The sequence below is a fragment of the Dysidea avara genome, chromosome 3, assembly GCF_963678975.1.
Source record: "Dysidea avara chromosome 3, odDysAvar1.4, whole genome shotgun sequence".
NCBI lineage: Eukaryota > Metazoa > Porifera > Demospongiae > Dictyoceratida > Dysideidae > Dysidea > Dysidea avara.
In genome coordinates this window covers 38,424,563-38,451,146 of record NC_089274.1, presented here as the reverse complement: position 1 = coordinate 38,451,146, position 26,584 = coordinate 38,424,563, and the positions used below count along the sequence as shown (strand labels likewise).

Below are 26,584 nucleotides of genomic sequence, written 5' to 3'. Positions count from 1 at the left end.
CTACTGTTAATATCTACCACTGCTGTGATATAACTGGCTTATAAGACAGTAAAGTGTAATTCTAATAGGTGGGAACGGAAAGTGAGAATGGGAGTGACCAACAGAAAATGCTATCATGTCAATATACAAGTTGGATTTTGCTTTAAAAACGTGGATTGACTGGGAGAAAGGTGATTATATCATCATTTATACAGATGCTCATGATGAGAATTTGCTGCTAATCACAATAATTTTAAATTTAATGAACAAAGGATATTTAAAGCTGTCATCACTGACAGCTATTCCAGATGAAAGGCATTGGAAGCTTCACTGAATTGAAGTGTTGAGTGTGTGGGTGTGCACTTCAGTGGCAAGCTGCTACTTTGCACTATCATTGCTCAGTGACTCTTCAGTTTTGTGCTAGTTCTCATAGCAGTGGTTTGTTACATCTGCTCTGTGTGATGGATAATATTACTACTGATACCAGCTACTCTATCAAGGGTTACCAGGCTGCCATCTTTATTGTGGTCCTCGTGTTGGAGTTTGTGGCCTCATTGATTGGCAATGTGATCCTGATTGCCATGATTCACAAGAACAGGAAAGTTCAGACCACAGTCAACACTTTCCTTGCCGGATTTGAGATCTCCTACTTGTGTGAAATGCTGATGATGTGTACTACTGTGTCTACACTGGCTAGAGGTGGTTGGATGTATGGAGAATTCTTATGTTTGCTACAAAAGCAGATTCTGGCTACAGTGGTTATTGTCACACCTGTAATACACCTGTTTCTTAGCAAGGAAATACGCAAGATGGCCACAATGCCTTGCCAGTACAAGACCAACCTCAAGCGTGTCGTACTCCACATTGTGTTTTCCTGGATTGTTGTAGCAGTCAGTCTCAGCATCATTGAAGCCCTTTACTTTGATACTGAGAAGAGTGACAACCTCAACTTGTGCTCCCCCATCATCATCAATAATCCCGACAAAGAAGCCATCTTCCTTATCTATGGTGTCATTGTGGTGATAACACTTTCTGGTATACTTATCACCACACTCTACAACTACTTCAAGGTCCTGTATGACGATCCTGTCCAGAATAGAGACTCCAACAATACTTGTATGTTGCTTGTTAACAACACCGGGCATGATAGGGAAAGGGTGAAGTCCATTCTGCCAATTTTCCTGATGCAGTTTATTTGCACAATGTTTGCCTGCCTCTGGGGAAGCTACACGATGATGTACAATATGATCTCCATCATCACCAAGGAGTCACAACCGATTTATGAGTCAGTATTCATCTGCATTGCCATCCTACCAGCAGTGAGTCCTCTGATCCTAATGTACAGCAGTGCCAACTACCGCAGCCACATCAACAAGCACTGCCCATACTGCATCAAGTCCCTGCCAGTCTATTTAAGCAGCTTACAAGATTGGATTCCAAGGACAAGAAGATCCAACAAGATCTACCAAATGAGTAAAAGCTGTAATGATGCGGCTGAGCTGGATGATGACATACAAGAGATGGCCATTGATATGGAGATGGAAACTGCAAGGTACTGGCATCCTGGTCAGCCTAAGATTGCTTGGGAAGATTGAAAGGACTGCTACATCTTGTTTGACATTTGTAATAAGTTGCGTGCTCTGTATGTTAATGCCTATTTATGTATGATAAATATTTATGTTATTTACTGCTGTATGCAGTGGAACCTCTCTATTGTAGACATTTTGGGACCAAGAATTTTTGTAATATAGAGGTTTTCCTCTTTCAGAGGTAAAAAATGTATTGACCAGACTTGTTGGGACTAAAACTTTTGTCCTTATTATGGAGGTTTTTTCTATTGTGTACTTAATTTGGGGAGTTTGTTAAGAAAGGTTCCACTGTAGATGCAATTACAAAAATGTAGCACTGCTGTGATATGATGATACTTTGGCAATAGCTATTTTGGCTATAATAGAAGTGCATTGAATACATGTGATTCACTTAATGTATTGTTATTTATCAATAATGTACAAACTCAAGATGAGTATATATCACATACGTACACATATTACAATAGTTGACCTATTTTATGTAGCGAGGGGAAAATGACAATTTGCATGGTTGTAATCTGGCTGATGGTACTTTGAAGTGATGAGTACAGTGGCTGCATATTAGTAAGGTGGTATATGGATTGGATTAAAATATTGTGGTATGAAGTATTGTATGGATTATGGATTGCAGCACAATAATGAGTCTGAGTCTTCATCACTTGTATGGCTTTATGGCTCAATACTTTATCAAGTCAGTTTAGCAATGTGGCACCACCACAAAGAACTTTGGCTTAAATTTTAGCTATTTTTGGCCAGTACAGAGAAAAAAACCTTAGTATAATGTATAGCATCTCGAATCAGTATCCTCGGTATTGATTACATTTGGCGGCGCCCGCATTTATACTACCACCGGAACGCCTCTAAATTTTTAAATCCAAATCAGCAAAGAATAATGGACATTAAGGTAGTGGATTTTTCTGGCATCAGAACAGCTGCAGACATCACTCCAGCTGTGATAGATCAGTTACACGAAGCGTTCACCACCATCGGGTTCGTGATCATCACGAATCATGGAGTAGAAGAAAAGGTCAGGGTCATCGTGCATATTTACTGTATTCACATACTGTGGTGTTACCATTTAAATGATGATGGCATTGTATTATAACCACCTTTGGTTGACTGTTTGTTTTACCTTCAGTAGGTTTTCGATTTGGGCCAGAGCTATTAGTGGGGTATATAGGCGCCCTGTAAAGTAATACTGGCCCAATTGCTGGGCAATTAACCTCATGTGACTGGGCCTTGTCATTGGTTAGGGAGATAGGGTCTGGTCTGATTTGAATATACCCACTCTTGTTCTACTATCTTGGTTGTGGTTGTGAGGTTTACGGTAGCGTACCAGAGGAGGTTGGTCACACATCATAATCCTATGACGTACTACTATGTGTGATTACACAATAAAACATGGCACCTGAAATTAGCATCATTATTATGAAGTCCTTTGTCACATTCACAAGAATTATGCATAATGCAGCATTTGTTTCTTGGTAATAGACAGGTTTAACAAGAAGGTGTGGCACTATATTACATCATTTTTGCATAATGTAATCCAGATTTGTGTAGGGCAAAAAGATAGGGAAAATCAATGTAGGACAAACATTTTCAAAGTATTTCTGAGCACTGCAATACTGCATCAAGTAATCACTACCTTGTAGTCATACTTTATCAATACTCAGGATTTGCTGAAAAAGAATAATGGGGTGACTTTTCTGTACAGGTGGTTTATGAAGCTGAAATTTAAATTTCCTCCTAAAAACTTACTTTAATGTCTGAAAAGTAACTTATTTTAGAGACCATCCATAATTTTCAGTCTTTATGCAAGCATACAAAGAGTACTCTTTTTTCTAACCCCCTCCCTCCTTCACAAAGCATACTGTATAAATGTTGATACTATGTACAGTATATACACAATGATTATTCATCATTTTATAAGCGTACGTGTGATTTAACCCCCTCCCCCCTAGTATACTCTTTGTACTCTTGCGTAAAGGCTGAAAATAATGGATGACCCCTTACCATGCCTCAGTTTATTAATGGTTTTAGTCCTCAAACTACCCGTTTTTATCGTTGCTTGATTGATTAATTCCAGTTGACATCACATTTCTTTGCCCTACAAAAATTCTTATGACCACACCTCTTCGTTAAACATGTCTATAAAAGCCACACAAAGTGTTGGTCAGCTGAAAGAAGGGCTCTGGGAACCGTAATTTATCAATATCAATTCATACATTAGAATACTTTATATCAATACTGAGGTGAATGGGTTGAACATTTCTTTGAGATCACAAGATGTTGATGACACGTGGCCAACCTCCTTTGGTAGTATACACAGAAGCAATGACATCACATTTGGAGGTGGTCCAATACAAGTATCAGAGCTTATGATAACGTCCGGACACCGGACAAAATCCGGTCAAAATCCGGTCAAATTGCATAGATGTCTGACCATAATGCAATTTGTCCGGACACTGTGTCCCATCAAAGCACAAGGAAGGAGCCTAAGGGCTGAGCTGGCATGCATCAACAATAACAGTCACTTGGTTGCCAGGAGATAGTATATATTCTTACAACCCAAAGGAGTGACCACAAATGTACCAATGCCAACCCTCTAGTGTACTGTAACCACATAACAGCTGCAGTAAGGCATGTGACATCTTACCACTATAATGTTCATTTGCTATGCTATAGTGGATGGTCACAACTGCATATTGGACTTGTGCACACTGCCACTATATCTAGGATAACTATGCATGGTCTTACTGGAGGAGGATGAAGTGTACCAATATAAAAGCTTGATACTGAAACCTCAGCAAATGAATTTTGTTCTTCACCACTTTGTGAACCTCAGAGTGAGACCCATAATTCTATGGTATTGCCATGACAAAATCCCATGTTACTTAAATTCCAGTTGCACAAGCCCAGTATGCGGTTATGACCAGACCCTTTTGCAGTAAGTTCCATCCAAAGCGAGTGGTGTAAAAGGGTTGGCAGCACCAAACTACTAATTTGAACTAGACCAGACCTACCCAATCACAAAGTGGTCTGATCATGCAAGACTAGCCCAATACTTTAGACAGAAAGTCTCACATGGAAATAGTATTTGTACAGTGGGAATTGTGTTAGCATAAATGACCTACATATTATTGAATGGTAAACATTAAGCTAGTAAACCATTCAAGTTCAGAAATTTACAATATATTCCTAAGGTGCTTATATGGAGAATTCCAATTGTGCAGCCTTTTCTAAGCGAACTTTAGAGTTCATGTGCAGACATTACAGAAATGTTGATACTTATGACCACTGACAATAAAATAAAGAAAAACACCATAGGATTGGTATGAAAAACTACAACTTGAGCATGACTTTGCTTGGTAGAATTAGCTAATAATTCATACTGTACTGTATACGTGTAAGACTAAATATTCGCCATTGTAACTCGTAGTGCATGATTGTATCATAACCATACTTCAGTTGCAATATCATGATACCTCAGTTACCATGTTGGTATAATACAGTGGATCCTCACTAATCCGAACTCCAGTAATCTGAACACTTGTTAATCTGAATAGTACAAATGACTGTTCTATTAGAGTATTTTGCAAACAAGTGTATGTTCTATTAGGGTAATTGAACTAGGTTCTGTATATAATCAATGGGTCCACTAATCTAAACAAATTCACTAATCTGAATGGACATGTCAACTTGAGAACAGAGCTGTGTTTGGATTAGTGAGGATCCACTATAATGAAGTTTGTACAAATTTCACTGAGGTCACCAGAGTATAAAGGTATATACAAACCATTCGATAATTGGTCTCAATAATAGGTACTGGTGTTTTACTAATTAGTAAAATTACAGTGTACAGAAATCTGTTCATAACATGGAAAGTAAGAGGAATCATATGCTCAAAGTTACGTGAAATATTCTACAAGGAAGGTACGTGAAGACTGAAGTTGATGTGACTTTCCTATAAGCAACATTAGCTAACTACTAGGTTAACTAAGTTGAGTAAACAACTTATTATTGAATAAATTTTATACTTTATTTCATAAACATTACCAGAATCTTCAATAGTGTACACCATCACAAAACCATCCTACTAACATGTAGAATGGAGTGCCATCAGTAACATGTTCATACACAAAGCCTTCCTGTCCTGCAGAAGTGTAGTGTTATGGTTGATTGTGTTGTTATACAGGCTAGGACAGCCTTCAGTGTTTGTAGAAAATTCTTTGATCAACCAGTGGAAGAAAAGGTCAAAGTACAAGTCACTAAAGAAACAAACACTACTGGATACGGTCGTGTTGAACAAGAAAAGTTAGTATCATGTAGTTAGGCCACATAAACATTAGTTTCTCATTAATCAATGAACAATGTGGATGGCAGATTTAAATTTTACTTTTTATTAACAAGATAGCTGAGAGTTTAGTCTTATTTTGCTCTAGCTGGTTACTAGCTTAAAATGTTGTTTAATGCTGTAGCTACTATTAGGTACCAATGCTACTAAAAATCCTAAGAAAACAGTGATGCAAGTTGGGATGAGAAACTAACAAAGAAGTTTATGTAGTCATAAATATTTAATTTGTTGTCATGTGCCAGTGTATGTAGTTTACATATGTATATTTGTGTTTATTTAAATATAAAGTATAGTGCCATATAGTTAAACCTCACTTAGTGGCCACCTCTTTAAAAAGACCACCTCATTATCATGGTGGCCACCTTATATAAGGTGTACTCATTAATAAGATCACCTCATTATATATTTTGGTCCCATAGAGAATAAGTGGTCTAATTAATGAGGATACCAATTTATACTGCAGGATGAGACCTGACGTTGGTGATTTGAAGGAGTTCTTCCACATTACTGATGACTCGTCAACACAAGTATGTTTGTGGGTGTACGTGTTGTGGAACATACATACTACTTTTGTGTGTGTGCGTGCTGCATGCGCGCGTGTGTGTGTACATGCATTTCACAACTCATCTGTACAACATATGTTGCTTTACACCACACAGGTATGGCCAGCCAATCATGCTCCATTCAAGACTGCTATGCAAGAACTATACTCATCTATGCACCAAGTAGCATTCATCATTCTTGAATGTATGGCTAGAGCATTAAAACTGGAGGTATGCGTGTTTAGTTGTAGTGAGCACTTTGTTCGATTTGGTTATGTCATGGTATAATAAGCCTACAGTCTCCATAAGGAAAAGCATGAATTATGGGAATTACCATTGTAAACTAATCATACAAATGTAAGGAAGAATTAATTTTATGTAGGGATCATAGAAATAAAAGCAATGATACAAGGGAGGTCATCTATATTTGTGTGTTCCCACTTCAGTCACGTACAACCTGTGATATGACTGAAGGAGAGATTCAATATCCACTATAGTATAGCTGCAGGTATAGATGACCTAGTAACAACAATGATGTGCTTAGCCTCCTGGTAGATGTCTCCACAATTATGTACTTCAATAGTTGTGGGGTATTTTTAAAGTTGGGGTATTTTTAAAGTTGCAGTATTTTGTGTGATGTTGTTTTTATAGCAAGCACTTGTGATTGCTCTAATAGGACATAATGACACACATGCATAAATCATTGTCACTGATAATTGAGCATTTCCCTAATTGCGTTGTTTTTTTTTATGATTGCAAGCATATGTAGCAGTAGGCTCACATGTGATAGTACACAATAATAATATTATTGGGATAAAGATTTAGGGTATACGCTTCCTTAGTGATGCATCCCAACTGAGTATGATGCTTCTTCATCAAGTTTGGTTGATACACAAGTACAACAGGGAAAACTTTAATATATATCATGTGCATAAGTAAGAAGTGTAGTATGACACTGTATGAAAAGTTTTTGTGATTTTGTGAAGATGTATTTTCAAGTAACACACTGTGGTTTTACAAGGAAATACATGGTCACTACGTATGTCAGCTATTGTCAAATCACACAAATATTTGATTTTTGAATTGAAAATTTATTAATTTTGCTTTTTAAAACTTCACATGGCCACATGTATGGCAATAACTTCTCTGCATCCTCTATTATAGGACCCACTCTACTTTGTAAAACGTCATCAACTTGCTAGAGACATTAAGAAGAACAATGGGTCGATGCGTGTGCACAATTATCCTGCGGTAGCCCCAGGCACCGTGAAGCCAGGCCAGCTGAGGTGTGGTGAACACATTGACTTTGGAAGCATCACATTGTTGTTTGCTGATTGTCCTGGTGGATTACAGGTAACCTATGTTTTGTTTTTGTGCTCTCTCTATTATTGTGCTGTCACAGTAGTACATGTGACTTCTTTTGATTGTTTGTATATACAATATATGTATATTCTTACTGTGTAGGTTAAAAATAGCAGTGGTCAGTACATAACAGTTCCCCACTTGCCAGAGGCGGTCCAGGTGAACATTGGAGCTGTTATGCAGCGTTGGACTGCTGATCAGTATATTGCTCCAGTAAGTGGGACACAGTAACTATTGTTTACACTGTAATTGTGTACACATTTCAAAATGCAGCTTTGAGTAAAAATGTTAAACACTACATCTATTTTATCATTTGTATGTCTCTAAAAGTGCATTGTTGTGCTGGAAAGTAGAATTTACTGGGAAAAAGAACTGCATGATCCTACTAGGGTTGGGTGATATATTTTTTTGTAACTTGCGATTATTGCATGATGTATTATCCACATAGCTTGAAAAGTCTGCAATGTCAATATAAGTGATTGTTTCTAATGCGAATTAGTTTACTAACAGAACTTCTTTGCTAAAAGGTTAACCAACTGACATGGTCAGTGATAGTGTGCACAAACTGCATCATATACGAGGGTCAGAATAGACACAAATTAGATGATAGGTGCGATAATTATTACAAAATGCGATAAATATTGCCTATGTGATAATATTTCTATCTTACTTGGTGGGAAACTCTACAAGCAGTTACAAGTACTGGAAGAGGTCTGAAAGGTAATAGATTGAGGTAATAGATTGATACACATTTTGTGTAAATTTCATATGCGTGTTTGCCATCCTTGACAAGTTATGCTGACTTGCATTCTTTAAAACCATTTATCTCAAAACTTCTAATGTGCGATTTGAAACATATTTCCAAAATTCAGTCACAGGCTTTTGAATCATTGTAAAAAAAAAAACTAACCTATAAAATTAGTGTGCATATACAGAATTGTATTCTTACTAACAAACTAACAAACAAACTAATATTACAATATTTATATATTCTTTGGTTTCGTCCTACAGCTACACAAAGTGGTTGTGCCAGATGATGGTACACAGAATGATGCTCGTCTATCCATCCCACTGTTTGTCCATCCTGATGGTGATACTCTAGTAGAGTGTGTTGATGGGTCAAATAAACACCCTCCCATATTGGCCAGGGATGAGTATGCTGAAAGATGTGCTCGGGTTTATTTTTAAAATGAAATTTTTATTATGTGAATTAATGTTATGAAGATATTTATTTCTGGTAATTGTACTACAACAGATCAAATTAATATCATGCTTGTCAATACTTGAGTTTAATACTTTGAAATATACATGTGAGTGTTTGATGCTGCATAATATCATTTAATTTTATACAGCTACTTCTGTGGTTACAATGGTACCGGTGCTGTGTAATATAATATTATTTGTAATTATGCCCTTCTTGGTTAATTTATAAGGCTTCTATAATCAACATTATGCATTTCACTTGATTAGTATTTACATCTCTCCCCCCCCTCAGAGAAAGCTCGTCTCAAGCTTCATCTGAGGTAACATTACTTCTTGAATAGTAGGGGCATGTATTATCTTGTTGTGTTGTAACTGGTATTGATTCTGCTTGAAGGGGTCACTTTTACTTTTGTTCTGTAGCACAGTCTCAGCCTTTGCTGACTGACTGGTGCATGTCTGCTTGTATAGCAGCCAATTGGTTGAGGACATGTTGGTTGGCCTGCTAGGTTTATAGTTCTCTTATTGCCATACCAGATGGGAATGATGGTGGGAAATATTAATGTTGAATTCTTGACTGGTGCACCTGAATCTGTTGGTGTTCAGGAAAATAGATGTTAGTCACTACAGCATCTGGATTAATATCACTATGGGAAAATGGTCCACACCAAGGCTGGGACAACTTCCTGTTCTTGCCAGTCTTGTGAAAAGTAAACTAGTCCCCAGTCCCCAATCTTATAGTTAGTTGTTGTTGCTATTGGTACTTGTATTACTTTGCAAGTTTGCTCTGTTAAATGTCTTACTGATGAAAGGGATAAGACTATATACCTGCTCTCAGCAGTCATTGATGTCAGTAGTGATATGGTTGGTAGCAAGGCTGCTTCTGTTGGCGAGTGACAATCAAAGCCAAGTAGCAAAAAATGATGGTTTTACACTAGTTCAGCTGTAAGGTGTTTTGATAAATTAAACCCACAAAACACCACTGATATACTGGTCCCAAACTTTGCTGCATGTTTCCCTAGCATTACCTTAAAGAGTTCTGTTAAATCTCTCAGCTACTCCATTACATTGGGGATGATTAGTGGTGGTGTTTAAATTCTCAATTCCAAACATCTTAACAATGCCCTTCATCAAAAACGATGAAAGGTTAGCCTATAACAATGCCTCAAAGGTAGGTACAACGTTCAAATAATAACTGAGCTATATACATACTAGTTTTGGTCTGGTATAGGGAAATCCATTTTGCAAAAAAGTCTTGAAATACAATTACATAATGGTTACTTCTGGGTAATTCCATTATGTCCACCCCGACTATCTGATAAAGACTCTCAGTAACAATGGAATGTAGTGGTGGCTTGTGTCGTCTCCCTGTACCTTGTACTATGGCACATTGAGAGCAATTGTTAGCATAATCTAAAGCATCAGAATACATTCATGGCCACCGCCAGCTTCGCACCAAAAGCTTAGAACTTGAAAAGTGAGATGCTGATTGTCTTTCTAGCAACCCCAATACTGAAGTTCAGATAGCACAGACTTCCTGTGAAAGTACCTGCTCCACCACCTCACGTGCCTTCCGGTCAGGTTTGGTGCTCTTAACTGTGGCATGATCAATAATGATGGTGACATTGTGGCTATAAAGATAATATCTGAAGGTGTGTTAACTGCCCACACCACAGCCAGAGTTTCCAAGTCATAGTTGGTTTCAGCACTAGAAATAGATCTGATTGCTGGGTGAAGCTTCTGATCTTCCTGATATTGAGACAATATTGCTCCCATTCCATGCACCAGTCTCTAGTGTGAAGTCCTTATTGGTGATGTTGATGATTTGTCTCTTAATGTATCAAGAGCAATCTCACATTCTACACTGCTCCTTCCCTAGTAAAGACATGTACCCTGGAATAAATCTGCAATAATATAATGTCAAGCCTAGAAATTGATGCAACTGTTTAGGTTGAACATTGAGGAAAACTTATTACAGCTTCCAATTACAGTCATTTGGTTGGAGTCTATGCAGTACCACTAGATACTCCATTACTTCACACAATATCTTACATTTACCTTTAATCCTGGTCTTCTAAATCAGTAAAAAGCAGCTCTAAGGCATTCAATGTGGTCTTGTAAAGTCTCTGAAAATGCTATCACAATATCCAGGTGGACAGACACAAAATCAGCCCCAGACTCCAGACAAAGCCTGTAATCCAGTCAAAGCTCGTAGCATTAACTTCTGGAATGCACCCAAATGGCATTACTCTAGAGTGATGTGAACCCTTGTAAGTGATAAGAGCTGTTTCTCCTGGCTATCAGCATTGACCCTTTTTTTGCCATTATTCTGGCTTTAGATCACGTGTAGCTACTGAAGAACTTTGATTTCCCAAGTTGGTTTAACAGGTCATTTATTCTGGGAAGTGAAACAGATTAGGCTTTGTTACTGCCCTATAATTAGAAGCCAATTGATAAACTGTTCCTAATGAGTGATCAAATTGAAGACAATCATCAAGGGATTTGTCTGTCTCTACCAAAACAAATCTTTTAACCTTCACTGGTACAACTGCTGAGTGATATGCAGGTAAACGTATTGTTCTAAAATTAAACTTACTACTGCAGACTGATTAACACTAATACCCTTGTTTGACACATTGAAGAAATTTGAAGCTTGTCCATCACTACTTGACTGCCTCAGTTGATAGTACACTCTCAACAACGGAAGTATCAGAATTATTTCTATCCTTGGCCGGTACTTTGTGATCAGTCGACTCACTGCACTGATGCTTTACAAGATATAGATTTCTGTTGCTGTTTAGCTCAACTCGCATCAACAACTGGCTTACATTTATCAACAGACTTTACACTGGGATGATAACTAACTGGTGACACACTTTCTCTATAACAATAACTTATCCAGTGCAATTAGCCTGATGTTAACAGTAGTGGTGATTATACCTTCTCACCAAAAACAGGTACAAGCTTTAAGTTGCTCTGCAGCTTTGAGATTCTGTACATTGAGATCAGAATTTGAAACTATTATGTAGAACACATCTCCCCTCAAAAATTGTGATATCAGATCTGGTATCAATAGTACCAGTTATAGGAACGCCCTCCATATTTACTTCCACACAACAGGATCGATCCACCCTTAACATTGCTGTGAGAATTATCTCTGATCACAAAAGCACCAGGTCCAGAAGTTTTAGAGATCTTGATTTCCCACCTCCACTCTCTGTCATCGCTCAGCTATTTCTGCTTCTAGTGGGTCCTCTCCTACTCTAAGGTTCCTGTATGTTCTATTGAAAAAGACTTGGTAGGGTAAGCTGGTCTGTGCTTTCTCAGCTTTCATTAAGTATTGCTGCTTCTTATTGAGTTCATTCGATCTTCTTTTCTCTTGTGCTGCTAAACAAATTCTGAGCACCAAAACAGCAGGTAACTCCATCCTTTAATTGTAATTTAAAAGTAGCCCTTCTTTTAATTGGCCATAAAGAGGCATCTCTCTGGTCTCAATGGATAGTCATCGTTCATGCACAAATCCTGCCTGAAACAGTTGCTCTAATCGACCTGAAACAGCTTGTTCTAATCAACTTGAAACAGATTCTGGTTGCAACAGCTTGCATTCCTGTGCTGGTCCTCCTCTCAAGTAGCCATGCAACTAGCTGCATCAGGAACTTCAACTATGCTCCGTTACAGCATTGTCATGTGGTTGACTCTAACTCTACATTTTCTCCTCTTCCAAGTCTTGTGGTAAGTTGCATAACTTAGTAAGTACAACAGTCAAGTCCATCTCTTCCTGACCCCAGTTGCCCTTACTAGGAGTAGGTGACTTACTTGCTATCTTCAACAATAGTAGAATGACCAAGAATATTCCATCCACATAAACACCCTCTCCCTAACAATTTCACCTCAGTGAAAATTACTTGAGTACATTTAGGATGACAAAACATTTCTGTTAGCTTTACATTGATCATAATCTCTAAGTGACTCTTCATAGCTATACTGCATATTTTTATTCTTTTTTAATTTTAACTGCTTCTTGATTCAGGCCACAAGGCCTGCATTAAGGGTTTGTGGGCAACTAGTGCCCACCGCCAGAAAATGTATAAGCACAACTTACATTTACAAGGACAATGTAGCTAGCTGGTAAAGGTGTTTAGTGAACGATGAACTCTTCACCCAGTGTGGTGGAAGGAGAAGCCTTTCCTTTGGGCTCAGAGAGGCTTACAGTGAGACATATGCAGCAGCTAAATATATACACAACAGCTAATTAAATAAGATAGTTGTGAGGTTTCTTAATATCTGCAGCCTTCATTATGGTCCACCACACTTCAGGGGGAGCTGGAGTAGTCTAAGAATTTTGTTGGTATATAAGGCAACTTGCCAGCTGCTGCATATGTCTCACTGTAAGCCTCTTTGAGCCCAAAGGAAAGGCTTCTCCTTCCACCACACTGGGTGAAGAGTTCATTGTTCACTAAACACCTTTACCAGCTAGCTATATTGTCCTTCAGCTATCTATAGTATAGATAGCTGAAATGCAAAACTAGCTACTTGAACTGATAGAATTATAGCTACAAGTTCCGCTATTTTGATACTGACCGGCAAGATTCAAATATTTTTACCATATTTTATGGTCATGTATGGACCACATGCATGCAGTTATGTGGGAGGAGAGCGGAGGATCGTGCACTTCCGAATAGGGAGGTGCCGGTCATGTGCATTACCGCACTCTCATTAGAAGTGCTGGTTTCGTCATCCGTGCCTGGTTCTTTGTGCGTGCAGAAATCTGAGGTTGTACCACCGTAAGTAGTTGTTGAAGATTAGCCAACCCAGGAAGCCCTAGAACGCCAGACCTGAGAACTCGTACGTAAGTAGCATTGAAGTGACCACACACATTATAGTCTCGTGTAGCTCCCTTTGGCGGGAAAAAAAGGGTCTGGTACACTTAATGTATCCCCCAGAAAAAAGCGGTCTGGCAGATAATAATATAGTGCAGCGTTGAAACCGGGTCCCCACTGACCAGCGGATTAATTTAAAGTGAGGCGTGCGCCAACTGCTGCGTTTTGAGTGTCGACTAGCGCGTTAAGCACGACGGTGTCCATAATTAACTATGGTAGTCAGTGGGAATGATTCCATGTAAGTTTGCAAAAAAGCAAGATACGTTTCCCGCAACACACTCCAACTTTTCAAACACACCTTAGGCCCCTATTCGGTGATTATTAGTTTCTCATCCAGCCTTTCTAATTATTATGATGCGGGCGGGAGGGTAATACCATTATGCCATTATTTTATAATATTAACACACTGATGTACAGACCTTGTCCAAATTGTCTTTCTTTCTTACTACAAACATTTCCTTCACCAGCTGATTCTACTTTTCGTGATCGCCAACTGTTTTTAGACAGTCAACTGAAAGCCTGCTTTGATGAAGTCGATAGAGCACGATTGCAACTGGCACCGCAGCAATTTGCTAAGGAAACAACAGTTCTCCTGGCGATACATAGCGCATTTTAGCATTCATCAACAAAAAATTATAACAGTTTGGTATCACGTGTTCTTCTGAGCATGCACAGAGTAAATAATGGCTTACCATGTGGTAGCTTAAGAAGGATGCGGGCGGTGGATGAGAAACTAATAATCACCAAATAGGGGGCTTAAGTACTAGCAGGCTGTAGGACCAGGTGTCCTACAGACCTTCAGCACTTGGGCTGTAAAGCATTATTAAATAAAAAATAAATAAACCATACTTTAAAGAGTATGACACATTCCCGATATAAAGTGGGCGTGGCTCACGAAAGAAACTAGCCTTGGCCTTAGTTGCCTACAGCGGGAATCGAACCAGGTATTATTATTATTATTATCAAATTGTTTAAAGGGATACACAAAAGGCATATGCCTGTACAAGGTGATACCCTTACATACAATCTTTACTGTTACAAAAATACAATTACAAAAACAGAACAACATACACAATACAAGTACAGAATTAAACAATCATATTAAAATAAACTGTTTCAATCTGGATCTGAAATGTTTAACCTGGCTTCGTGCCAAAATGTCCTCAGGAATAGTGTTCCACAAGAATGCCACGGATACAAAAAAAACAATAACGAAAAGCATTGATGGTAGAAGAAAACACTTTTAAAGTTAAGGAGTGCGACCTTGTACACAGTGTATTAAACTCAAAGTAATCACTAAAAGTAATTCCAGTACGCCCCTTCCAAATATCATACAAAATTGACAGTGACAAGAATTGCTGTCTAGACTGCAGGGATGGCCATTGCAATTCACTAATACAGTCATCCAATGATTTGGACCACTGATATGATCGTGGATTCCAGGTGCTACAGATCCAGCGTGCTGCTCTGCGCTGCACTGATTCAATCAATTTAATGTTAGAAGAAGTAAAGGGAGACCAAACAGGACAGGCATATTCAAGATGGGGTCTCACAAGGCACTTATACGCAATGTTCTTAGCCGAAAATGAAGCACCAAACATAATACGACGAAGATGATTGAAACAAACCGTAGCCTTATGCACACAATATTTGCAATGGTCGGACCAGTTCAATTTTGAAGTTACAAAAACACCAAAATACCTCTTTTTGGTACCTCTTACTTTAAGAGTTGGTGTCTTACTACTGTATCAAATGTTTCCATAAGCTAGCAGGCAGCTATAAGCATGGTTTCGTCATAGATCCTTTATACCCCGGGATTGGAATCTTCTGTTTTTAACACTTCCATCCGCACCTCCGTCGACACCTTTCTACAAAGGCTATGAATTGATGCATCAGTAACTCGACTTTAGCGTATTAATTTTCTGTTTAGTGGACAGTACGGGTAATGAGTTTACTTCAGTTCGATTAACAAAGGATGGATAAGTACACAAAACAAATTGTAAGTTAAGAAGACATTGTTTCAGGTGGGTAGAGCTAGCCAACTTTTGTCGCCACCATTCTAACGGCAAAATTTGAACACGGAGATATGGACTAATGACTTCGCTGGTTCGATTCCTTATCCCAAGTTATACTTACGGACTGAATTTGACGCTCATAGAGTGAATAATTCCAGAGTTACAGCTAGCCAAAGTTTTAATCGCTTGGGTCTGTCAATGAGTTTCGTCACTGTTTTTGCATCCACAATCACCTTTCCACCTTATTCGAAGTAAAGAACAAGATTACTGTATCAAACAACACGAAATTCACTACAGAACAATGGATCAGAGTTTTCTCCTTCCAGTCAACACCAATTAATTAACGGTGCGGATAGTCCAACAAGTAAGTACAGCAAGTATGCGGAGATTCCTATCCCAGGGTATAAAGGATCTATGGTTTCGTGCATACCTGTAGACTTTATATTCACCGATAAATGGGCGTGGCTGCACGTATGGTTGCAGGTAGTCGTCCGATAGGTGGGCGTGGCTCACAAAAGAAGTTGAGTTGCATCAAGACTTGACTATGACGCGTTTATACACTTCCGTACCATCCAGTTAAACAATTTGCTTAGTACGTGATCCAATCCGGCGGATAATTTTTAAAGCGGGTCTGACCCGGACAAAATATAACCCGGGTGACCCGACCCGGTTTCAACGCTGATATAGAGTATAGATGCTGATATTATGGGTCAGGGGGTATTGTGGGTCACATAGCTTAAAATATAAATTTTAATAGGTTGAATCATGCAGATTTAAGATGAAAGGGATGTTACCACACACACAAAAAGTCAGCGATCATAAGCTAACCCGCACAAATCTAATCAAGAGGTTACACATGGCTTTAAACTATGTTACTATAGAAATACCATTCCAGATTAGCTTCCTGTACTCCTTACCATGTAGTAAGCTGCACAAAGATATGAAGTGTACGTAATAAGTTAACTAAGGTGTTTTGACAATCTTTAAAGTTCCTGCAAATGTTTCCATAACATTTACCATAATTCGACATGAAATGATGACTTTATGAACATAGTGACTCATAATACCCCATATGACTCATAATATACCAACACTTACATGGCTTCAGCAAAAGAAACAAATGTTAGGATAATTTAGCATATGATTACACCTTTTCCTACAAGTATAGCGTAAGTGACCGATTATTGAACAAGGTTTATACTTGACTTCATAAATATCTCCAAGAAAGCAGTGTCAACCTCAAATTTTCACCAGGAGGTAGCGCCTTTCGTGTTATGAGCAGATTTCTGCATTCTGTATAATACAAATTATTGAACACCGGTACCTATTATTGAATACCCATTAATTTCCATTATCAAACGTTTTGCACCTTTTCTACTCTGGTGACCTCAGTGCAACCTTAATTATTATATCAACGTGTTAACTGAAGTACCATGATACTGTAACTGAAGTATAGTTTTGATACAAGCATGTACTTGTGAGTTACAACGGCAAATCATTTAGTGTTAAATGCGTACAGTAAAAATCAGCACATTACAAACAATAACACAGTTTTATCATCCTTGTTTACAACAACCCCTTCTGTACAGTCTTCGTAGATACATCTTACACTCGGGAAAACAATAAACAGTTGGCTAATCCTGTCACCAAAGTCACACTCAAATTGTAGTCCTTTCATGATGATTCCTGTGTTCTTTCTCTTCATTTCTTCGTTGGTGGTGATGAGTATCAAGACTGCTGTAATGTCCACACATAAAACTCTAAAGGATGGAAGCTCATTAAGAATAGGCTACACTATTGGAATTCTCCATAATTATAAACACCTTACGAGTATGTGGAATAATATTGTAAACTTCCAAATACATTACGTGATTTTAATGTTCGATAATAGGTACCGTTCGATAATAGGTACTGTTCGATAATAGGTACCGTTCGATAATAGGTACCGTTCGATAATAGGTACTGTTCGATAATAGGTACCGTTCGATAATAGGTTGCTTAAGCTAGTGTGGTCACTGTATTAGGTGATAGCGGTGCTTTTAACTTAAGTGACTTTTAATTACCACAGCCACTCTACATAGAGGTCTATAGTTCAATTTTTTTGTTTGTTTTGTCGATCAGTCAGTTACACACTAGGGTCGCAATCTGAAAATCAGCTTTTACAAATCAATTCCCCTATTATGGGATGTTGATTGTAGTATCCCATTAGATCCACCATGAAACCGGAGGCACAATTGTCATCTTCACAGAAATATCAATTTTAGTATCTCACAAGACACAGAATTTATTTTTAAAATTTCGTGCTCTAGGACTGGATGAAACTTACTGCTACTGACTTAGCTAGATCTTATGTGGAGTTATTGTAGTTAAAAGTATGCATAATAATAAGCAAATGATACAGTCAGTTCCTGGTACAGGGTTACTTTCTTTTAATGCACCTATCAATGTCAACCCCTCCTACTGGGGATTTGACATCTACACCTGGGGCTTTTGATGACGGCAGTTTGCTAAACCAAAAATTATTAAACTAAATCAAATCCCCCTGTTTTGAGGTAGGGACATAGTAGGGTTTTGACAAGCTTCTTAGCCCCAGTACTGGAAAATTTTACACTACAAAATTTGTTCAAATTCCCTGTAGGCCCCACCCTACTCAGGGTGGGGCATGACATTGATATGGTGCATAAACATCAGGAAATGGAAAGTGAATTTTTGAATTCCAGCCAAGGCAACAAAAGCCAACTCTTCCTCATAATTATATGATAAGGTTGGATGCATAGTCTATCTGTTAGTCTGGAAAGGATCTGACACTTCTCACCATTTGGAGAGCATCAAAATTTTTGTGTGTCATCAGTTCCACAGGACTTTCTCATTGGGGCCAAAGTCCATTCCAATAATTCTGATGCCACATTGGTCACCAAATTTGTTTATAACGATGATAATTGATGTTCCAAAATGTTTGGTAGTAGTAGTAGCAGTTGGTGTTTCTGTGATTCATATGATGTGGTATACCAGCAGCTCGCCAGAAGCTCCACCTAGCTCGAATCGAAAACAAAGGAAATTTATGCTTTTTTGGGTTTGTTTTTGGATATTTTGCAACATGATGGTGTTGCAGGGTGATCTAGTAAAGATTTGAAGTTGTTGTGAAGCTTTAGAGGTGAGTTGCCTCCCGTGATGCAGAATTTAGAATGACACATGGAAGCTGTGGATGAAATAATACTTGACAACCACTGGTACCAAAATAACCAAATGTCCAGGGACATCTTTTGCCATAATTATAGCCAATAATTGATGACTGTTGTGGCTGCAGAAGCACTGGAAATGACTAGAAAGCGTTTGATGCTCATCACCCAGATGTGGAGAAGTTTACAGACTAACAGCATAGACAGACTATGCATCCGTATCGAAACACTATCAGGAAGAGTTGGTTCCTCCTGCCTAGGGCAGTTTGAAATCAAAAATTTGCATTTGTTTGTCTGTTTTGCATTTGTTTGTCTGTTTTTTCAAAGAAAGCAACCCTGTGCCAGGTACCCAGCAAATCATTTGCTTATTGCTGTGCATACTTTTAAACTACAACAATTCTGGATATGGTAGCAAGTTTCATCTGGTCCTTTGTGTGGAGCATGAAAGTTTAAAATAAATTTTGCACCTCGTGAGACACTAATTGCGATACTTCTGTAAAGACAACAATCATGCCTTCAGTTTCACAGTGGATCACTGGGATACTGCAATGAACATCCCACCATGGTAGGGGGATCGATTTGTAAAAGTCAATTTTTTTTCAGATTGTGGATACATCATACAGTATGGTAGTAACTGTAGCTGTATTAAGGTTTGCATTTCTCACAAAAACATTTGACCAGAAACCAGTCTCACATGCCTTCATGGCACCTTGATTGGTTAGGTACAACAAAGCTCAAAAGTGCCTTCTGTATGACCCACAACATTTCCAATAGGTTGATGCAAAATTAAGAATATATTTATTTAGAGGATTTTCTCTTACCACTTACTTACTGACTCACTCACTCACTCACTCACTCACTCACTCACTCACTCACTCACTCACTCACTCACTCACTCACTCACTCACTCACTCACTCACTCACTCACTCACTCACTCACTCACTCACTCACTCACTCACTCACTCACTGACTTACTTACTTACTTACTGACTCACTCACTCACTCACTCACTCACTCACTCACTCACTCACTCACTCACTCACTCACTCACTCACTCACTCACTCACTCACTCACTCACTCACTCACTAACTTACTTACTTACTTACTCACTAACTTACTTACTTACTTACTTACTTACTAACTTACTCACTCACTTACTTACTTACTCACTTACTTACTTACTTACTAACTTACTTACTTACTTACTCACTAACTTACTCACTCACTCACTTACTTACTTACTCACTAACTTACTTACTTACTTACTTACTCACTTACTTACTTACTTACTTACTCACTCACTCACTTACTTACTTACTTACTTACTCACTCATTCACTCACTTACTTACTTACTTACTCACTCACTCACTCACTTACTTACTTACTTACTCACTCATTCACTCACTTACTTACTTACTTACTTACTCACTCACTCACTCACTTACTTACTTACTTACTTACTTACTATTGCCTTCAGACAAGCGTAACTTGATAGCAACTAAGTTATGGGCTTGATTTTTCACTGTCTGACATTGCTTCAACCTGACAGGTACCTTTTGTCATACTGCAGTATGTACAATGTATGCATTTTGGACTTACTTGTGTCCTCCTTTGTGTCTCATTTATCTTTTTGCTGACAGCGCAAAGGTGTCAATTCATGGTAGCTAGTGCGTGTTAGCTTCTCTACATTTCTAATGGAAATTATCCATATTTTCTGTAGTGATTGCAGATGCACTTCTCAAAGTGTTCTTCATGTATAATGCTGTGTAACAGGCTGAACATATCTGAAAGCAAAGGTAATGTCTACTTCACTTTTCAGCTGGTAATTGATAGTTGGGGTGCACATTTATACAATAATAAATCTGGCACCATTCTTTCTATTGATGCAGCAAAAATGGATTCACCAGTATAACTAGTATTCTAATAATTGTTAATTTTAAAATGAAGTAGGGATCTATGCAATAAAAAGTAGTGAAACAAGAGATGAGTGATGGTATTACAGCATAGCTCAATGGGAAAGTCCCTACTTTGACATTGAGCAAAATTATAGCTAATGTTCCAAAGTAGGGACTTTCCCATCAAGCTATGCTGTAATACCATCATTCATATCTTGTTTCACTACTTTTTATTGCATAGATCTCTACTTCATTTTTAATTAACAATTTTTAAAATACTAGTTTGTTTAGTTTTTTGTTGTAGCACAGCTAGCTAGTTACAGCTTATTAAAGTATGTCCTGTGCCAAAATTGGAAGCACATAGGCCTGTAGTAGTGTGCATAGCTTACCTTTGATTGTAGTAGCAGTGGCGTTCAGATCTATGACCTGTCTCAGTACGATAGTCCGCGTTCTATTCACCCCGGCCGGAAGTTGTTCGAACAAACAGGCCCTTTCAGTTGTCTGGAGCTTAGTCTCAACTAACAGGATGAAGTAATGCAATTTCCACTCGAGTACTATCCAATCACATGAATCACTGACTCGCTGATCTTGCCATCTGGCACTGAGTGGCTGAGTCAGTGTGTTCAGGGGAACAAGCCGTCGAGTACCTGTCCGTCTCAAACCTCTTCGTCGATTACAGTCCAGACGTTGGCAAAAGTCGAAGTGACAACTCAACAGCCTCAATGTTTCACGTGCAACACTTGAAATTATAAGCGCCTCACTCTTTTAGCAGTATAAGCGTTTTCTGAAATAATTTTGTGGTGTCTACAGAAAAGTGTTGATACGGAAAATTAACGCCTCGGTATGGTTTCGATGCTTGAAGAAGAAGACAACCAACCTTATTGAAGATAAAAGGAAAGATGAGGTGCACAGGGTGTACACTTGTCGGAACCCCAAAAGGCACATCCCACTGGTGAGTTTGTTGTTGTGGCGTAAAATGGTGACTGTGTGCTCCTTTGTTTGGGCTCTAGGCTTGCGACTGTGGTCAGGCAGTGAGGCAGTGAGTGAGGCAGTGAGTGAGGCAGTGAGTGAGGCAGTGAGACTATAATTGGAGCTTTTGGCGATTTTATAATTTTTATATCCAGCCACCTGTAAGTGTTTTGTTGTATTTTATGTATTATAAAGGTGATTTTCGCTGCGTAAAATGTCTGTAGGATGACTTTTAAAGGCAGAATTTTGGGCGGCGCACGAAACATTCATCACGATCCCTACTTAAACGGTACGACCGTACCGTTTGATAATGTTACAAAATAGTAAACAAACAAGTACAAACTTAAGGAATTTTAAGTTCACTTAGTGATCGTTTAACAAAAAAGTAGTGATACAAGGAAGGTTGCCTACACCTGAGATATACTAGAGGACATTCAATCCCTAATCCATCAAATTATGGATTGAATTTCCACTAGTATATCTGCAGATGTAGGCGACCTTCCTTGTTTTACTACATTTTTTGCTATCAAACTTAAAATCCCTAATTTTTCCTTGCACTTTTCATCATACAAGCATAATGTGCTTTGATCTTTAGAAGATAATGAGCTCTTTAAAAACCATTAAGAGACCTGCTAGCAGGTCCTTAAAGTGGTTAGAAACCTGCCAGCAAAAAACCCTCGAGCATTGCAAATCTCACTTTTTATCATTGATCTGCTATGTTCGTCCAAGAATATTGCATGTTAATAGCCCACAGCAGGCGACCAGTTTCCCAAGTCAATATGAGTTTAACAACTTGATTCCTTTATAAGGATGCCTAAAAGAATTTGAATATGGGAAGTAGAGTCTATTGTTGTATCTACATTTATGATGAATGGAGAGATATCACAGAAATTCTGTTTAGAGTGCATGTGTTTTTGTAAGTGTTTTGTTTTCTGTTAAACTATTAACAAAGACCTTGATGGGTCAGCTTCCTTGTGGAATAGTTATTTTGTGTTATCTGTAATGTGGGTGTGGTCCATAATCAAAACTGTGCCAACAACTGTTCGCCAACATTATCCACTGAAGCCTCATCTTTAAACTGTAACAGTTTCTATACACCTGTTCTGTACACTACTGTGACATTATGGACACTCTACAACTCATGACCTTTCCTGTTGACACTTAACCACGTATTTTGCTAAAGCACTGCTCTCAGTTCCACTACTAAATTTACTAAAGAAGCAGCAATAAGGTGCAAGCTTCGATTTCTCCAGCTCTTCAACAAATACATGTTCAGTCTTCTGTACTTACTGTATTTTAACATTGTATGATGACTTTAAAATGATATATCTAATCCCATAATGACTCCACCTATATACACATATAAAATGATCCCATTATCTAAGTTGGTTAGGAACCACGCCCTCATGGTTTATAAACCACGCTTTCCTTGGTCTCAAAATCCATGAAAAGCCTTGGTCTGGGTTCCTAACCTATACATAGTAACAAAGGTCTGGGATTTTTTCCCAAGAATATATCCCAAAAAAACATGTACAGCCTCTATTTCCTTCATAACTGCTTGGCAAGATTGGTTGGCATGACCAAGCCCACAAAACCCTTCTAACAAATTTCTATGAAGTTAAAAAAAGAAAACTGAATTTTCTGCCAACTGATTGACTGCCTGCCTGACTAATATATATGGTATGGCAATTTCCATATGTATCTATCCTACAATGATCTTGATACATTTTAATCACTGAATGTTCTATTGGAATATTTCACTGCAAAGTGACTGTTCTATTGTAGAGTATTGATCTAAGGAGCTATGTATAATACATTTGAGTGCTCTATTGCAGTTTACATTTTCCACTGACTGCTCTATTAGGAAGTATCGATCTATTTTCAAGGAATTAAGCTCCATGGTTTGAAATATTCACATAATATGCGTAAGTGACTGTTCTATTAGAGTATAGCAATCTTATTTCTGCAAAGTGTGAATATTGAGCCAAGAAACAATAAAAATAATAACATTGCACATTTTCTTGATATGAAATGCAGCAATAATGCGTAGTGTGCTTATGCTTCACTATATTTTTTTGTGCACGTATTGCATATTTTAGTGCAAGCCTAATAAGCTGAGTGAAACCTGCATTTTATTGAGCTTTTTTGTATCAAAACCAATGGGTGGAAATTAGCATTAATTAAATTGATCATAAGTCACCAAGGCAACAGTCTATATGGTTGGGACTTGTCTCATTGTATTCACCATGAACTGGGGAATTTATCATGGTACAGTGTTTAGCCTACGTATATCCACCCATGCTTTCAAGCATGAGGCTTAGAAACTATCATACAGTACGATAGTAACTGTATAGTAGGGACCACAAAAGAGTAGGTGTGGCTTACGGAATAATATCACCCAAATGTTTTGGGTGATATTATTCCTCAATTGCCTCAATTTTCTCAAATGCCACAATTTTCCCTGACGACGATGAGGCAGTAATATAGGTGAAACTAAGCCCAAAAAAGCTTTCAGATCGACCTGAAACACTTTCAACAAGTTGCTACGGAATTTTAAAAATTATGTATTTAACGGAATTTTCTACTGACTGACTGACTGACTGACTGACTGACTGACTAATGCCTTCAGACAAGCATAACTCGATAACGGCCAAGGCTACGGGCTTGATTTTTTTCACTGTTCGACATCACTTCGGCCTGACTGGTGCCTTTTGGCATACCACAGTACGTACAGTGCATTCTTCATGGACTTACCCAGTGTCCTCCTTTGTGTCCCATTCATCTTTGCTGACAGCGAAAAGTGTCGATTTGGTGGTAGCATGTGATGGCTTCCCTTCGTAACGGATATCGTCCATATTTTTTGTAGTGGCTATTTTGATTGCAGAGGAGCTTTTTGAACAATTCTTGATTCGTACTGCTGTGTAGCGGGTTGAACATAGCAGACAATGAAGCATAATGGATACTTCACTTTTCAGACAATAATTAATATAACTGGGGCGTGCGGCACCATTTCTTTCGGTGTGCATGGATTGCAGAGGTGCTGTTCTTGATTTGAAATGCTGTGTGATGGGTTGAACATAGCTGACAACGAAGCGTAATAGATACTTCACTTTTCAGACGATAATTAACATAGCTGGGGTGTGCGGCACCATTCAGATGCGGCATGCGTGGGTTCACCAGTCATAATAATTATTTACAAAAAAAGTTAACAAACAAGTACACATAAAAATTTGGAATTTTCAACTAGAGTAGGGACCATAGCACATCAATAAAAAGTACTGAAACAAGTTGGAGTATAGTGCACGATAGTAAATCACAGTAAAACATTGAGAAGTGTTATATCCCTACTGTGAATTTCCATTATGGTATCTTGGGCACAGTAGACTTCTTATTGTTTTACTGTGATTTAATATCGTGCACTATTCCAACTTGTTTCAGTACTTTTTATTGATGTGCTATGGTCCCTACTCTAGTTGAAAATTCCAAATTTTTCTGTGTACTTGTACTGATAAACTTTAAGGAGTATGCTGCTACACAATAATCCCATATTGGCTATTGCTTGCTAGAATAAAATACAGTATACAATTTTATACCAGAGCAATTGTAGTGCTTATCCATTGCCAACTTACAGAACTTATATCTGAATACAGATCTATGTGTGAGAGTTTCAAGTGTTAGGATTTAATGGGTTTGACGTGGTCCATCGTAGTTCTAGAATGGTTTAAAATGTTGACTCTTGTTTTTTTTTCATGCAGTGATCTCTATTCTTGTATTTAAAATTATTTTTACACTGGTTCTGTTTGTGGCTTGATAGTCAATATCGTCTTGCTGAATATCATATAATGTCATGAACAGTGGTACACTGCCCATCACTATACTATCGGATGGTGCATCAGTTATATTGGTTATATTAATATGAGTCTTGTTTCACTGTTTACTGAGACAATTAAAATGTCTATAAAATTATTGTTGCAGCACACATTTTTTACTCAGTGTATTTCAGTGTGATCTATTTAAAAAAAGAAAGTTTGCAAACAAGTCACATATAACTTGCTGCTTCTTATGGCTGTAACACAGTAAGCTTCAAGGTTACTTCACTTTACATTGCCGCATAAACTTATTAATTTTAATTCAGATGCATGTGGTCGACAACAAACCACAAAAATGAGTGAAACTTGTCACTGGCTGGCAGCTCTATTAGGGTATATTTATCCATTTTAACATATCATTTTGTATATGTCTTCTTGCAGAAGCAACTGTTTGAGCAGCAAAGACACTGTAAGATTTCAAGCAAACAAGTTGATTATTGTACTCTGTTCTACAAGGGGTTGAAACTAGTACATGCTTTGCTTTTAATTATAATACAATCTATTACTATGAATTGGAAATGTGGTCAAGGTTGCATCCCAAAAAAGGAAATAAATTAATTAATGTATGTAAAAATTACAAGGCGTCACTATGGGGATATGAAAAAAAGGCATACATGTGTAACTTGCAACAGTTTGTGCCAATGGCTATAAGGCATGCATGTTGTTCTAGTAAACTCCCTGCTTCTGTATAGTTTTTATGTACTTTTACAATTAGTTTGTGCGTACAGTCTTGTAATTGGTATGGTAT

The 26,584-nt window shown here is 38.0% G+C and overlaps 2 protein-coding genes across 2 annotated transcripts; both read left to right on the top strand.

The window, feature by feature from the left end:
- Positions 1-440: 440 nt before the first annotated feature.
- Positions 441-1,574, top strand: LOC136248502 (pyroglutamylated RF-amide peptide receptor-like). Its single transcript, XM_066040279.1, has one exon. The coding sequence runs from the start codon at positions 441-443 to the stop codon at positions 1,572-1,574; it is 1,134 nt and encodes a 377-aa protein (XP_065896351.1).
- An 840-nt stretch (positions 1,575-2,414) lies between these two features.
- Positions 2,415-9,173, top strand: LOC136250903 (uncharacterized). The gene is made up of 7 exons (XM_066043243.1): positions 2,415-2,595; positions 5,764-5,882; positions 6,386-6,449; positions 6,582-6,695; positions 7,629-7,817; positions 7,929-8,039; positions 8,838-9,173. The coding sequence occupies exons 1-7, from the start codon at positions 2,461-2,463 to the stop codon at positions 9,012-9,014; spliced, it is 909 nt and encodes a 302-aa protein (XP_065899315.1). The 5' UTR covers positions 2,415-2,460; the 3' UTR covers positions 9,015-9,173.
- Positions 9,174-26,584: the final 17,411 nt, after the last annotated feature.

Coding starts and splice junctions, on each gene's coding strand:
- LOC136248502 (XM_066040279.1), top strand. CDS start 441: ATGGATAATATTACTACTGATACCAGCTACTCTATCAAGGGTTACCAG.
- LOC136250903 (XM_066043243.1), top strand. CDS start 2,461: ATGGACATTAAGGTAGTGGATTTTTCTGGCATCAGAACAGCTGCAGAC. Junction 5,883..6,385: donor GGTCGTGTTGAACAAGAAAA/GTTAGTATCATG, acceptor TTTATACTGCAG/GATGAGACCTGACGTTGGTG. Junction 6,450..6,581: donor CTGATGACTCGTCAACACAA/GTATGTTTGTGG, acceptor TACACCACACAG/GTATGGCCAGCCAATCATGC.